The following is a 15,658-nucleotide window of genomic DNA, read 5'->3' on the forward strand; positions in this document are numbered from 1 at the left end:
GCAAGTTTGCAGATGACACTAAACTGGGAGGAGAGGTAGATACACTGGAGGGTAGGAGTAGGATACAGAGGGCCCTAGACAAATTAGAGGATTGGGCCAAAAGAAATCTGATGAGGTTCAACAAGGACAAGTGCAGAGTCCTGCACTTAGGACAGAAGAATCCCATGCACCGCTACAGACTAGGGACTGAATGGCTCGGCAGCAGTTCTGCAGAAAAGGACCTAGGGGTTACAGTGGATGAGAAGCTGGATATGAGTCAACAGTGTGCCCTTATTGCCAAGAAGGCCAATGGCATTTTGGGATGTATAAGTAAGGACATTGCCAGCCAATCGAGGGACGTGATCGTTCCCCTCTATTCGACATTGGTGAGGCCTCATCTGGAGTACTGTGTCCAGTTTTGGGCCCCACACTACAAGAAGGATGTGGAAAAATCGGAAAGAGTCCAGTGGAGGGCAACAAAAATGATTTAGGGGACTGGAACACATGACTTATGAGGAGAGGCTGAGGGAACTGGGATTGTTTAGCCTGCGGAAGAGAAGAATGAGGGGGGATTTGATAGCTGCTTTCAACTACCTGAAAGGGGGTTCCAAAGAGGATGGATCTAGACTGTTCTCAGTGGTAGCAGATGACAGAACAAGGAGTAATGGTCTCAAGTTGCAGTGGGGGAGGTTTAGGTTGGATCTTAGGAAAAACTTTTTCACTAGGAGGGTGGTGAAACACTGGAATGCGTTACCTAGGGAGGTGGTGGAATCTCCTTCCTTAGAAGTTTTTAAGGTCAGGCTTGACAAAGCCCTGGCTGGGATGATTTAGTTGGGGATTGGTCCTGCTTTGAGCAGGGGGTTGGACTAGATGACCTCCTGAGGTCCCTTTCAACCCTGATATTCTATGACTAAAAAGTAGCTGTTTATCATGTAGGCTGAGAGCTTCAATTGCAAGTATTCTCCGCAGTCTTTCAGAATAACGGTATCAGTCACTTTAAAGGAACACTTCAGCTGTCTTATGGCTGTGACTAATAATTGAGATAATTCAAACGGAAAGTTTTAAAAATCTAATTCATTTTCACGATTCATGCTGTTTATGTAACTTTTGTCCAGCTTGGACATTGACTCTAAAGTAGCTAGCTGTATTTTTGCTGCGAGTCATTTTCCTTTTCTGGTTCTCATGCACTAGTTTAATACTGCGAAGTCTGGGGAACGTGGAAATCCAAACAAAAGACTATTTTAAGTGGAACTAAAAAGAAATAAATATGTGTGGTACGGCACCTATGATGATCCATGTTCTTTGTTGTAAAAGAGATGCCTTTGCTGGAAAGCAGCGCACCCAGAAATGTGCTGCAGAACAGCTGAAGTCAGTACATACATGTCTTTTCTTGCATGATCCAGAATCTGAAGGAGACATGCCCTGCACAGTGCATGTCTTCACTCTTTATTTTGAGGCGACAGCATCAGTCAATGAAGGCCCAACATTCAGAGGATTTTTGGTTTGTTTTTTTAAAAAGGATTTGCAAAATCTATAATTAAATATGAATTTCTTAAATTTTCAATTGTTGAAATAAGAAGAAAAGTAAATCTTTCTGAGAGAGGACAGTGAGTGTCTCCTCTGACAGTCTGCAATAAACTCTGAGAACAAAATGGCTTATGAATTCAGTGCAAGGAGAGCACTGAGAAATATAAACGTGCAATTTGCAGAAAACAAAACCCATCACAGATTCCTGATTACCCACTTCACTCTCCCCGTATCACTAAGGTCTCATAGTATAACAGAAAAATACTTCTCAGGTTCTGACAAGTCTGCCATAACGAGGAACAGAGAACCATGCTTTTTTTTTTTTTTTTTTTTTGGGTTAGGATCCATCTGTGGATGTACACCAGGTTAGCTTTACTACTGACATCCAGTAATGTTGTCAAAATCTCAATGTCTGGACACTGGTATGATCATTAGCCCAGCTAAGTACACATCATTAGAGTAAGCTTGATTTTTTCTAATATTTCAACTTTTCATAAAACGTGTTTTGTTCTCAAGTGTATATTTATTCCATTTGCTCATTCTTGCTCAATTCAGTTTGCCGTAGACACACTGTTAATGTCTCTCTTTACTATTTTTCTACCTTGTTTCATCAGCTGTGTAAAGATGCCCCCCTATTGTGGCAGTTCTTCTTTTCACAATGAAGTCAACAGGGTTTCTCTAGATTTATATAAAAGTGTTGCTGGGTTCAGAACCTGCCGTGGCATCCTTTAAACATACTCTTTCTTTTCCTTATGTGTACACAGAGATAGAAACAGGTTCAGAAGTGTTAACTATAGAGCTTTGCTATATTGAATGGTTACAACTATTACTAGGCCCTAATATAGCACTAAGGACTAATCCTGCAATGTTCTGACAGACCTCAACTCCCAATGAAGTCCTCAGCTGTTACTAAAGTCAGTGGGAGTTGAGAGCACTCAGCACCTTGTAGGAACAAGCCCTAAGTGCTACTAGTGAAAATCTGATCTGCTGCTCCAGCTCCTGGCAGCAGATACAGTTGTATTTAGCCAGGAATCAGTAGCATTATAAGTGATTGAAGGGACAAGAGGAGATAAAGAAGAAAAGGGCAGAGAGGAGAAGAGATGATAGATCATTCAGTTCTTATCTTTCAGCACACACCGTACACACATTAGGGTCCCAAGCCTGCAAACCTTCATTCAGAGACTCACTCTGCCACCCTTGCTCACATTCAGTTGGACCTTACTTCAAAAGTATCCCATTCATTTCAATGGCTCTACTCACAGTGAGGTATTGGGGGACATCAAGAATCCAAAACCAGGTCTTCAGTGAATGATCATTACTCCTGTAAGTAACATCACTGATTGTAGAGAAATACGGTTACGCTAGAATACTCTTACCCTCTATCTGTAAAGGGGACTCCTTCACCTTGTAGAAATACATCTCAACTCATCTGTAGAAACCTTTAATGAGATTTCTTCCTTTTTTGGTAAAACAAACAGTTCTGTGTATCTCTTGTCTTTTGTGCCTTGCCTTATTCTGAAGTCAACTCTCCCTTGACTGCAATCAAAAGAGATCAAAGAAATTCAGCAGAGCTATAGACATGGCCCTAGCATCCATTGCCTCTGCTCTGTTGTTGTCAGCAGCTATTTGATTAATTACTAAGATTTAAATATCAAGGGCATTCAAGATGGGATATGAGGTAAATCATGTAACTGACTCTTTGTTCCATCCTGGCTTCACCTGATATCCCATTTTGAACTCGTGGAAGAGCATCAGTTTGAGGCCTTCACCCCATGTGATTTCTGCTGTAATTATTACAAGAGTAATTGAAGGAAGGAAAAAAACAAACCAACCCTGCACACTGTAGCATAGTACAACTTTGTCACCCAAAGGAACAGGCCAGTGGAGAAGTTCATTCTCTAGGAATTATTTTAGGGAAGTTCTATGGTGTGTGTTCTATATGGGGTCAGATCAGAAGATCATAGTGGTCCCTTGTGGCCTTAGAATCTATAACTGGCATTCCTTTTAAGATTTGAGGTCAGTAATATGACACTAGATTCATTTTCACAGGTTTTCTTTACCATGAAACTATCATTCTGAATAAAATCACTACCAGATCAGGATATTTGTGTGTGTGTGTGTGAGAGAGGGGTGGGGGGGTGGAGTGGGATTTCATGCTGCTGAACTTTCATATAACGATGTGATATAAGGGGGTTGCTAACTTCCCTCTCGCCATGCATCCCAAAAACTAGATGCTCCTGCTGAAGAAGCAATGTTTTTCTTCAGTGAACTCCACAGTAAGACAATCAGCTATTTCTGAGTAGTGTGGCTATTTCTTTGTTTGTTTTTTGTTTTAATGAAAACAACAATCTTGACTATGGACAAAGCACGCACGTGGCATGGATTTGGACAGATTGTTATTTTCTAAGCAGCATAACCCGTTTTTGGTATCCTTCCCCTCTTCCAAATAAATGTGCCTTCCTCCAAAACTGTACTTGTGTGAAAACCAGATAGGGGTAACATTAGATGCAGTGTGAAGATGGTTATAAGACTGGCTGTAACATTTATAACATGTTTCATGATCAAATGCTTTGCCGTTGAAGATGCCATAAAACAAGCTTTTCAAAGACAGCAGTAGGTACTTACCCAGAAAAACACAGCAATGGTGTAGTTCTTAGTGCAGGGGTGGCCAACCTGTGGCTCTTCAGAAGTGAATATGCGGCTCCTTCTATAGGCACCGACTCTGGAGCTAGAGCTACAGGTGCCAACTTTCCAATGTGCTGGGGGGTGCTCACTGCTCAACGCCTGGCTCTGCCACAGGCCCTGTCTCTACTCCACCCCTTCCTGCCCCCTCCCTTGAGCCTACCATGCCCTCACTCCTCCCACTCCTTCCCAGAGCCTCCTGCATGCCACGAAACAGCTGATGGGGAGGGAGGGGGAGGCACTGATTGGCGTGGCTGCTGGTGAGTGGGAGGCGCTGGGAGCGGGGGGGAGCTAATGGGGAGCTGCTTACGTATTACTGTGGCTCTTTGGCAATGTACACCGGTAAATTCTGGCTCCTTTTCAGGCTCAGGTTGGCCTACCCTGCCTTAGTGCATAGGATTTAGGGGTGGGGGTGGGAGGTAGGTAAGAGGGTTGTAAGGAAATGCAGAAAGCACTTTACTACTCACATTGTTTTCCAGGGTTTGTCAAGGGAGAAAGAAACACATTGCAAACACGCAACAAGAACTTCCACCCTCCTAGTGATTTGTATTAGGTAATACAGCAATATTTGCTAATGTCTCTACTATTTTACACAGTCTAAGGACTTGTCTACACTTACCAGGGGATGGACGCGTGGTGATCGATGCACCAGCGGTCGATTTAGTGGGTCTAGTGAAGACCCGCTAAATTGACCGCAGGTCGCTCTCCAGTCAACTCCTGTACTCTATTGGGTAGAGAATAGTGAGGGGAGTCGACATCGCATCATGTGGACCCCGCGGTAAGTAGATCTAAGTTACGTTGATATGAGTTACGGTAGCTTAGATCGACTTTTCTCTTTAGTGTAGACCAGGTCTAGGACAGGGGTTCTCAAACAATTTTTTTGGTGGCTGCTCTGATAATTTTTCCTAAAATTATTAACTTTGGGAAAAACAAAAATATGCAAATATACATGTCCAAATTTATTTATGTAGAGTTTCTTTTTGCAGACTCAATAATAAACATAATGTACAGTTGTCTCTATTCGTTACTGGATCTAAACAGAAAAGAAACACAAATAAGGTGCTTTGCACATTCTTGTTTTTTTTGTTTTCTTTTGCCTTTTTAGCTGCTTTTTTAAAAAAGACTTGCTAGCTAGTAAGTCTGCTGCTGTGAAAAGTAATATTTGTTAATATCACTTTTCACAGAAGACTTTACTAGCTAGCTGGGAGGCTGTGAAAAGTGATATTTACAAGCATACGAATATCAATTTTCACAGCAGACTTACTCAACCCTGGCAAGCTAGGGGACAAATTAAACTCTGGATGGGGAGGTGGGTAGGGAGATAGTGGGGGCCGGGGTGATGGTGAGCCAAGGGCCGGTACCTGCTGCCCCTTGGCTGGGTTAAAGCCTCTTGATTAAAGCCTTCTGCCTGCCACCCAGGGTGAAGCCCGAAGCTGGAGCCCTACTGCCCCTAGGAAGGTGGGGACTCGCTGGCTACCTGCTTGGTGTTTGTGGCTCCATGAAGGGTCAGGGTCCAAACCCTGCTGGTGGCCCTGGGGGAGGGTCTACTGCCTCTCCCACCCCCTAAGTCTGCCCAGGAGGTTGTGGCTACAAGAAAAGCTCCTGATGGCTGCATCTGAGAAATGCTGGTCTAAGAACCTCATTCCCTTCTGTGCTAGTTATTCCCAAGTAGGAGTGCAAACTCTTTACAGCAGCAGATCCATTATGATCTTCATGGATCACCAGAGATCTGTGAGAAGCAAGGGCTTCTAATGCAGAGGATCCTTATGTCCACATTTCTACTGTGACCTCTCTATCTGGCCCCTGGACAGTGTGACTTCAACAAATGTGTTGCCATGTGTGTTTTCAGACCTACCTCCTTTGGGCACAGCCTGCATTACAGAGACAGAACTTACTCAAGTTTCCAGATGCTGTAACTACTTGGCTTTGGTTGGGAGTGGAGAGGAGCCTCTGGCAGAGTCAGGCCGGCTTCCCTGTATTGGTCCCGCCCCACCCTGGGAGTTAAGGGGCTGCCGTTGAAATTGAATGAATGAGAAACATTCCCCAGAGCCACTTGTCCACCTTCCATGCCTTCAATGACCAGACCTATGCTTTGGGGCCCTGCTGTGCTCATGGAAAGAGAGGGGGAGTCCCTGCCTGTTATTAGGTACTTGTGGACAGTGATGAATGTTAAATACTGGTTCTGTGACAACAGAGCATGGAAACATTACAGAATAGGTCAGCCATGAATAAAATTGTAAAGTGGTCTTCATTCTGCATTAAACTGCTGGGAGGGGATTCAGCATTTGCACTGGCACACATACCTATGCAAAGTGATTTTTTTTAAATGTTCACTGAGTTTTGCAGAACATGCATGATGAATATTAAACAATGCCCTGATGTTCCCTGTGTCCCTGCCCACAGCCTGCACTTCATTCTCTAGTATGTGGAGTGACGTTTAAAAAACATTTTTTTAAAGGTCATGTTGTTTATGTTGCATAATATATAGTACAATTCCACTGTAAATCAGAAACATGCTTTACAGCCTGCTCCTGTGCTCCATGAATGTGAACAAAATTTGAAATCGCAGGTCTCTGCCTCATGTGGAAAGAGTAGTGGAAAATATTTAATATGGAAGTGGGGGGCTGGATGGCTCCATGGACTAGTAATGAACTATGGAGGCCTTACTTCTAGAACTCTGTGCTAAATAGCACTCTCTAGACTTGTCTACACTAGGAAATTTGTCTGCTGCTGACAATGGGTGATGTACAACATCATTTTAGAAACTGGTTAAGCCTTAATATTACCTAAAACACACCCATTTCCCTTGTCTGAAAACCTGATGAGCAACTGTACCCAGCACCTGAGGTTTTCCTCCCAATGCATGAACACATTTAGTTCACCAATGCTGAAAGCGTTGTAAGCCTCCTGTTCGATGTTAGTAGTCAAGGGCCTGCCATTCCTGATCAACCTTATAAAAATTATACATTTTTGGGTGATAACAATCAGGTCCCTAGACGACAAAAAAAAAAAAAAAAAAAAAAGGACCAATGGACACAGCAGAACAAGGTGGAGAGGTAGAAAAGTTGGTATACATAAGGGGGAGTAGATACTGCATCTGGATTCTTCACCACACACACTGTAAAACCAATAAACACTCTGGTCAAAAAATGCTCAGCTCCTTTCTCTTACCAGGTAAACCACTGCTTAGAAACTGGACTTTTTGAGCCAAGCATTCTTGAAACCCTACTGCATAGGCAATGCAGGGGGAAGCTATCTAAGGTAAGGGAGTGGGTTAAAGGTACAAATCTAGATCTTTTAAGAAGGTTAATTGCCACATAGCGCAAAGGAGAGAACAGCCTTCAGGAAGACAATTGAACAAGGGCCAGTAAGGGGCTGGACTGCACAAAGATACCAAGGTAGGAACATATGTTTCAAAAGGCATAAGAGGTATATAGAGGAGATGAGCTGTCTGGAGCCAGTGGTAATGAAGCTGCTAAAGGAAGGAGTGTGAGTAGGTAAATGAACAGCTTTTCTGAGAGGTATAGGAGGAGAAAACTGATTGAGGATTAGATTTTTTCCTCCCAAGGCTAGGAGCAGTAAATCTCACATGAAATTGGTATTACACACTTTTGAACACTGGAGATTCTGATACAATTACCAATTCATGCAGTGCTTACTAGAGGCTGGCAAATGCTGGGAATACTATTGCCATCAGAGGGAGAGACAACAGCTATCTAAACACACCAGGACAGACCCTGCATGATGGGTTATTTCTACAGGTGCTACTTTGAACAAGCTAGTGAGTAACCTCTACTGATGAAGGTATATGGGGAGGTAATAGAAAAGAAGGTGCTCCTAAGACCAACACATGAAGTTATATGCAATACATAACACATTATACTGAAAGGGAGCAATGCTAGTAACATAACATATGGAGAACTAGCTATAAAAGTAGGCCGTAAGTATTAGGAATGAGGTGACCAATGTCTGAACCAACTCCTATTTATCATGGCCCAATTTACATCAGAATGTGCAGAAATACCCATCCTGCCAGTGTAATATTAATCACAGAATCAGGAACCCATTCATCTTTGACGCTAATTGAAGGAAGAGAAGCAGAATAAACTTGGCTCCCATTTCTCTACTCTACTACATGTACCTCACTACCTTCTCAGCTCCTGAATTAGACCTGTCACTTTCCTAAGCACAAGGGTAAAAATAACGGAAAACCCTGCTAATTTTTGTAGCCTTGTTTTTTATTATAAAAACTATGTTTGTATTAGGAAATACAACCACTATAATATAAAATATATGAAAATGCAGTAGAAAAATAAAACAGAAAGAAAGCATTTCCCAAAAGAGGGAAAGAACTATAAATTAAAGAAACGGCTTTATGCCAGATTTCCATTAAAGTCTAGCCACAAAACTGATAGGAGACAGAAGAGAAATTATTTCAGTGTCAATATACAGATTATAAAAGCTAGTTAATGTAGCTTCATATTAATAAAACCATATACACAGAAGAACCTCCACAACATTTCTGTAATAAGGTTTCTGGTGGTAGTCATATCTTAAAAAAAACAAACCATAAAATATCACTGATGCATGAGGATATTGGTAGTCATTAAACATGTTAATTTTGTGCTAGCATACCATCTTCCATTAAATACTCCAAAACAGTAGAACAAATATTTAAATACAATACATCAAAGAGAAAATACACTACTTTGGATAGCCAGGATCAACAAAAGTGAAAATAAAACAAGAATTATAGTTCATCTCCATCTTGTATGGGAATGCCACAGCATTTACATATTCCACCCAATGACCTCATATATCAGTGCCCTCAACTGTCTGGCTTCATATGTAACTGTGTTCTTCCCACTGTGCATCCTCTCTTCTTCAAGTGGTTGCTCAATAACAGCGGGGATGTTTCTGCCATATAGTTCACACTGCTCTAGAAAATGCACACACTCTTGAATAACACTGTCACGCAGCATGATCATGTGCTTGGACATGTTCTCCAACAAGGACAGGAAGCACCTTTTAGCATAATACCAAGTATCTGTGCCTAACTTTTTGTTATAAGGCTCCAAACTTTTAATTACCCTCGAGATGCCAAAGTCATAGTTTCCTTTGGCACAATACAGTGTGCCGATCACTAGGTTAACAATGCAAAGGTGGTAGATCTTTTTATCAGGGTCATCATAGGAGAGCTGCTCTTCTTCCTTTTCAATCTTCCTCATCAGCTCCTCTGCCTCTTCATTCTGACTGGTCATGATGTAGGAGACACAAAGGTTGGCCAGCACAATGGCACTGACTTGAAGGATGTTATCATAGTGCTTCTTGACAATGGGCTCATAGAAGCCGATGGCCTCTTTGTATTTATTCTCCTGCATGAAGAGCACATGAGCCACATTCAGCTTCCACACCTCGTGTTCATTGCAGAACTCCACTGACTTGCGAAAGATCTTCTCCACCATAGTGTAATTCTCCATGTCCCAATATATCTTGGCCTGGGCCATCAAGACAGGCACATATTTCTCCAGAGTCTCATCATATTCATTAACTGCCTTCTTGACAGCCTCATCATCCCGGTTTTGCCTCGCTTCCTGCACCTGCTTAGTGAGCTTTCTCAGCTGCTCAGTCATTGTCCCTGCCAGCTCATCTAACTTGTGGAAGGCCTCCTCAGGAGCAGTTTGACATGTAATCATGGCATCCAGGAAGTTGTAAAGGTAAGGTGAGAGCAGCTTGTAGGTCAGATGGGCATTCTCTGCCAACACATCGGCAGCAAGGTCATAGTATTGATGTTTACAATACAGCAGCAGCAAGTTCCCAAAGGTCTCTGGTGGGCAGGGGTTCTGTTGCAGAAGGAACTGCAGTTTCTCAAACCCTTCAGTGGGCCGGCTGTCCATGTTCATCAACGCTTGGTTGTGCAGGGTGACAGGGTCCAGCTCTTCCTCGGCCCTTGGTGGCATGTCTGTGAGTGCCTCCTGGGCTGCTTCCAAGTTGCGTAGCTGGTACTCGATGGCAGCTTTGAGATTGAAGGCCTCCACCAGGGCAGTGCGGTGCAGGAGCAGTGTGTTGCCCACACTGCGGACGTCGATGCCCTCGGTGGTCATGCCCACACTGAGCTCGGGGTGCTGGTGGATTCCGCGCTCGATGATGTCAGAGATGTGTTTGAGGGCAGGTGCGTATTGCTTGGCTGCGTAGCAGCATAGCGCCATGTTGTATGACAGCTCGGGGCAGTAGCCCAGCACCTGCATGGCACCCGCAAATTTGCTGCAGGCCTCCTCATGCCGCCCTTCCCGGAACAACAGGCAGCCTAGGTTGACCTCAGCATCTGGTAGCTCTGAAGGGTCTTCAGCAGCTCCAGGGCTGCTCTCTGAAGCAGAGGCCAGCACCTGCTCCACCAAGCTCTTGGCTGCGGAGAGGTCACCCTGCGCATAGTGGGCAGCAGCCTGCAGGCGAAGGGCGCGTCCCTGGTAAGCGGGCACATCGAGCAGGGGGCTGGCGACCCGCAGGGCCTCGGCGTAGAGCCCGGCCTTGTAGAGGGACTGGGCGTGGTAGAGCCGGTACTCCTCGAGCTCGGGGTGCAGCGCCCCCATCTGCTCGTAGCACTCGGCCGCCGCCGCGAAGTCCTGCAGCTGGTAGTAGCAGTAGCCGAGCAGCGAGAGGCCGGCCCGGGAACGGCAACTATTCTGCAGCTCGCTGCCCAGGATCCCCACCGCCTCCGCGAACCGTCCGGCCCGGATCAGCCCGTAAACGGCCGCCGTGAATTCCCCGTCCGGGATCGGAGCTGCCCCGGCCATGCCCGCGGCTACCAGGCCCAGCGCGTCGCTCTGCCACCGCTACCAAGGCAACCGCCCCGCCGGAAACGGAAGTACCTGCCGCTGCCAGCCAGCCAGCGTCTCCTCCCCCACCCTCGCTGCCACGGCAACAACCCAGGCGGAAACGGAAATGCTCGGAGCTTGGAACTACCGGGGTGGTGCTACCTTGCGCTACACCTATCACGGCGGCTGTTCCGTCGCACGCGGAAATGACGCATCTCCCGGCTGATGAGTGTGTCGCTTTACGCCCGCGTTCAAATTGTTCCGTGAGCGAGGCCCGGGCCGCGAGCAGAGGAGCCAGCGGATACCACAGCTTCTAGGGGGCGAGGCTTCCCGCCTGCCTTCCCCGGCGGGCCGCAATGCATGCTGGGAATCGTAGTTTCTATGGGTGGCCGCTCCGCTAGTAGAATGGCGCGTCACTTGTAAGTTGAGACGCTTGGCCCGCGGTCCAGACTCGGAGCCCAGCCCCTGCCGCGGCACGTTCGTGGGGTGAGGGGACCAACGTACCGCCGGTAGGGCCTGTGCCTGGCGGACCGCCCCTCTCACGAAGGGGGTGGCGCTTCTCCCGCCTGCCCCCCAGGGTGAGGCGCCCCGCAGGGGGCAGTGGGCGGCCCCGGCGCCCCCTAACAAAGGACAGCAGCTGCTGCCTGTCTTGTCTCCAGTCTCTGGCCGGTAACCCGCGGGTCCCGAGCGCCCACCCTGGCGGGCGGGGCGGGGCGGGGCGGGGCCAGGCTCGCTTGGTACCGATACTGCCTTAGTCTGGTGCTGCCTGGTACCTATTATGGTAGGCGGGAAACTGCCTGCGGGCCCACCAGCAGGGCTCCCGCCTGGGACTCTCAGCGCTGACACCGCAGGCCCTGCTGATGGACTCCTTAGCTCACCTTCCGTCGGCTGTGAGAAGTAGGAGGCTGTTATTGTTGCCGAGGACTGCCACTAGAGGGCAACACGCTACCACTTGTAACCCAGATCGTGGTGCGCTTTGCTCAAGGGGCGGGGTGTTATCCCCATTTTACAGAAGGAGAGACTGAGGTACATCGAGACAGGTTTCAGAGTAGCAGCCGTGTTAGTCTCTATTCGCAAAAAGAAAAGATGAAGTGAGCTGTAGCTCACGAAAGCTTATACTCAAATAAATTGGTTAGTCTCTAAGGTGCCACAAGTACTACTCCTTTTGTTTTTGTGGTACATCGAGATTAATATCCTGACTTCTAGCAGTTTTGATTTCTGCAAGACTGGCCAAATGTGACTCATGCAGGGTGATAGGGTAGGTTGATTGTGATCCAGGAATAAAGCCCCTGTTGACTCATTCCTAATGCTTTAGCGATGTTGCCTTTTATGGACTAGAAATAGTAAATTCCTCAACCAAAGACTTTCATGATTTGACTGAAGTATGACTTTTCAGTGGAATAATAGTGTAATAATAAATACAAATCTATATTGTTAATTAACCTCTGAATTAAGAGACTGTCATACCCAAAAGTATGTGGTTTTCTTGGGTTTCATAGTTAAATTGTAACATCTTTATTTTCTGGCATCTACAATTTACAGTTTCATACAGTAGGCTAAATGAGACACAGTATGGAGTATATAGGGCTTATGCGCAAGTACTAAGCCATGTTAAAAAAAATTTGTTTACACACCAATGTCTGCAAGGAAGTGGAACTCATTTTAAAATATTTTATAACAGATTTAAGATTTTTAAAATTAAACTTTCCACACAATTAACCACTATCACTTATGATGATTTTTTTGGGGGAAACCCATTATATGAGCTATTTAGAGACATAAATAATCTATGATGTTAGGTCTTATTTTGTGATATATCAAAGTTTTTGTTGGAAAAAAAAGTTTAATTATGTCCCTCTGCTATTATCAACAGTATATTTTTGTTACAGCATAGTTCTGAATATAGGCATTGATGGGTATAGGAAGGGTGTCTGTCCAACACTTTTGTATATTTTTTAAAATATAATACTGTTCCAGAGAACGGGCTGGGGGCAGGGGGAAAGAGAAGCACACATTTTCCATTGACAGATGGAAGGCACCGTCATTTTCAAATGAGATGAATACACAAATCACAGACCAAAATTGGCATGGACATCCAAGTACTGAATGCCCAACTTAATTCAGCCTTTGATGTGTACTTGGGGAATAGAGATTGGTGCTTTTCTTTTTTTGGGGAAGGAAGGGCGCTTTTCATCAATGCTGTAATCTTTGTAGAGCAGTCAATATAGTGAAGTGCTGTAAAATGCTAAAGGATTACCCTTTCATGGTCTTTGAAGTCTGCTCTAAGTGATAGAAATGTAATTTAAAAATATTAAGTACAAAAGTATGATCTTGGTAAAGTTCAGGTTTCCAGCTTTCACAACTGGTGGAATAAAAAAGAAATCTAAGGACCCATCTAACAAATACTGTTGGTAGTTTGACCAGTTTACTCTTGTAAAATAGGCACAATTTATTGCTGAAGAGAGAATGTGTGAACACTAGGGTCTTTCTAGATCCACAAAGGAGACTTAGCTGAGTATTGCAGCACCTGTTGTGAGTGCCTTGCTGCCCAGTGGACTGCTCAGCCACAGGTTAGGTGCCCAGGCTCCCTATGCAATGCGTAGGGAGCATTAAACATCTCAGAATGGGATTCACAGAAGCCAGCAAACTGGGCAGGAAGCTGCTCAAGATAGCCAGTAGAAAATGCCAAGGAGAGGTGCAGGGCCGAGGCTTCCCTCTCCCCCATAAGGACCTAGGTGCTTTACTCTGGGCTGAGGGAGATGATGATCTCTGCTCAGGATTCACAGCTGTGAACTGTCTCCTGAGGTTAAGTGCCTAAGAAAGGTCAACCCTTTCTCCAGAAAACAAAAACTGAGGAGGAGACTCATTCCCCACATGTGGGAGACTCTGGGTCAAATACACACATGTTCTCTCTCTCTCTCTCATTTGGAGCGGTGCGGAGGCTATGGGGTATTGTGAGGTCAGTCTCTCTTCTACTGAAGGTGTTCCACTTCTATAAAATAGTATTCATTGGGCCAGAGAGAGAGTGAGAATGACTGTGGACCAGTGATTAGTGCACTCTCCTGGGAGATCCTGTTTCCAGTCCCTACTCCAGTGAATATTTAAGTAGTCCATACAAAGCAGAACAACTTTCAACAGGAGGGATTCCCATTCCCAGAATACCTTAGAGCCCAGTGGTTAGGGCAGTGGATATAAGGTATATGACCACCATCGCTATGATCTGGGCAGTATCCAGTTCGGTAGGTGTGCTCTTAGGCGTCCTCTGGCAATGTCTACTGGATCAGCGCAGGGAATGCCTAGTCTGAGGAGCTCTCTGGTGCCTTAGGGAACTTTGTGCGTGCCCACCGATGGAGATTTAGGTGCCTAGTGACTATAGATGCATATAGGGTTAGACAGTAGCTGAGCAGAGGTTTTGAGGATCTGTGTTTTTTGGAGTAAGTATCAGAGGGGTAGCTGTGTTAGTCTGGATCTGTAAATGCGGCAGAGAGTCCTGTGGCACCTTATAGACTAACAGACTTACTGGAGCATCAGCTTTCATAGGTGAATACCCACTTTGTCTGGTGCAAGTCATATTTTTGGAGTTAGGCACTCATGTCCCTTTGTGGATTTAGTCCCATGGGTTGAATTCTCTGCTACACAGCTGCAACTACTACTGACTTCAACAGGAGTTGCACGCACCTGCATAGCAGAATTCGGCCAGTAAACTAATGCCCGACAGCCTGGCTAAACTTGTGCAATTATACATACTGGAGCCTTTTCTCTAGTAGGTGGAAAAGTAAATGTCATGACTTCAGGCTGGATAAAGATCAATGTTTGTTTGTTTTTTGTTTAAAATTTAAATTGGATTTTTTGATTAAATGTTTTTCTTTTTAAAAAATAAAGTCTGTTTAAATAAATTTCTCATTAAAATGCAATCTGAGTTTAATACAAAATACCTTGGAGATACATGTTCATAGAATATTAGGGTTGGAAGGGACCTCAGGAGATCATCTAGTCCAACCCCCTGCTCAAAGCAGGACCAATCCCCAATTTTTGCCCCAGATCCCTAAATGGCTCCCTCAAGGATTGAACTCACAACCCTGGGTTTAGCAGGCCAATGCTCAAACCACAATACGTTAAATTACTTATAATCTCGCAATAGATTTAAATAAAATATAAACATGCTAAGCCCATGAATCACTATAAAAAGTTTGAGTTAGTGTTAGACTGCTTTTCTTTATAAAGAAAGAATCGGGGGAAAATATCTAACTTTGAGATCTAGCTTTATACATATGGCACCATTGGAGCGTAAGTAATTTAGGAGACACTCTCATTTTCAAGAGACTTAGGTGAGTATAACCTTAAGCTCCAGGGACTTTTACTTAGGCATATTGAAAATTTTTCCAGGCTGACCTGAAATAATCAGTTTAATTCACTGACTACACTTAATCCCTCTGTTTAATAAATCATTTAGTTGAAAATGTGGAACATCTTGATAAGAGAAGTTTATGTACCCCAAACATTGAAGGTAGTTTTGTTTAATAAAAATAAATTTTTATCTGCACAAATCATGAGCAAAAAGTTAATTATCTAGGTAATAAGCCACATATTAGTCACCATTTTCTGACATACTAAAAGTGTACAATTAAGAAGATGAAAATATTACACTATATAAT

The 15,658-nt window shown here is 44.6% G+C and overlaps 1 protein-coding gene across 1 annotated transcript; it reads right to left on the reverse strand.

Annotated features, from left to right (window-relative positions):
• Window positions 1–8,279: 8,279 nt before the first annotated feature.
• LOC140895682 (intraflagellar transport protein 70B) lies at window positions 8,280–11,922 on the reverse strand. The gene has a single exon (XM_073305987.2). The coding sequence runs from the start codon at window positions 10,980–10,982 to the stop codon at window positions 8,979–8,981; it is 2,004 nt and encodes a 667-aa protein (XP_073162088.1). The 5' UTR covers window positions 10,983–11,922; the 3' UTR covers window positions 8,280–8,978.
• Window positions 11,923–15,658: the final 3,736 nt, after the last annotated feature.

Source organism: Lepidochelys kempii, chromosome 11 (genome assembly GCF_965140285.1).
Source record: "Lepidochelys kempii isolate rLepKem1 chromosome 11, rLepKem1.hap1, whole genome shotgun sequence".
In the NCBI taxonomy this organism is placed as follows: Eukaryota; Metazoa; Chordata; order Testudines; family Cheloniidae; genus Lepidochelys; species Lepidochelys kempii.

Coding starts and splice junctions, on each gene's coding strand:
- LOC140895682 (XM_073305987.2), bottom strand. CDS start 10,982: ATGGCCGGGGCAGCTCCGATCCCGGACGGGGAATTCACGGCGGCCGTT.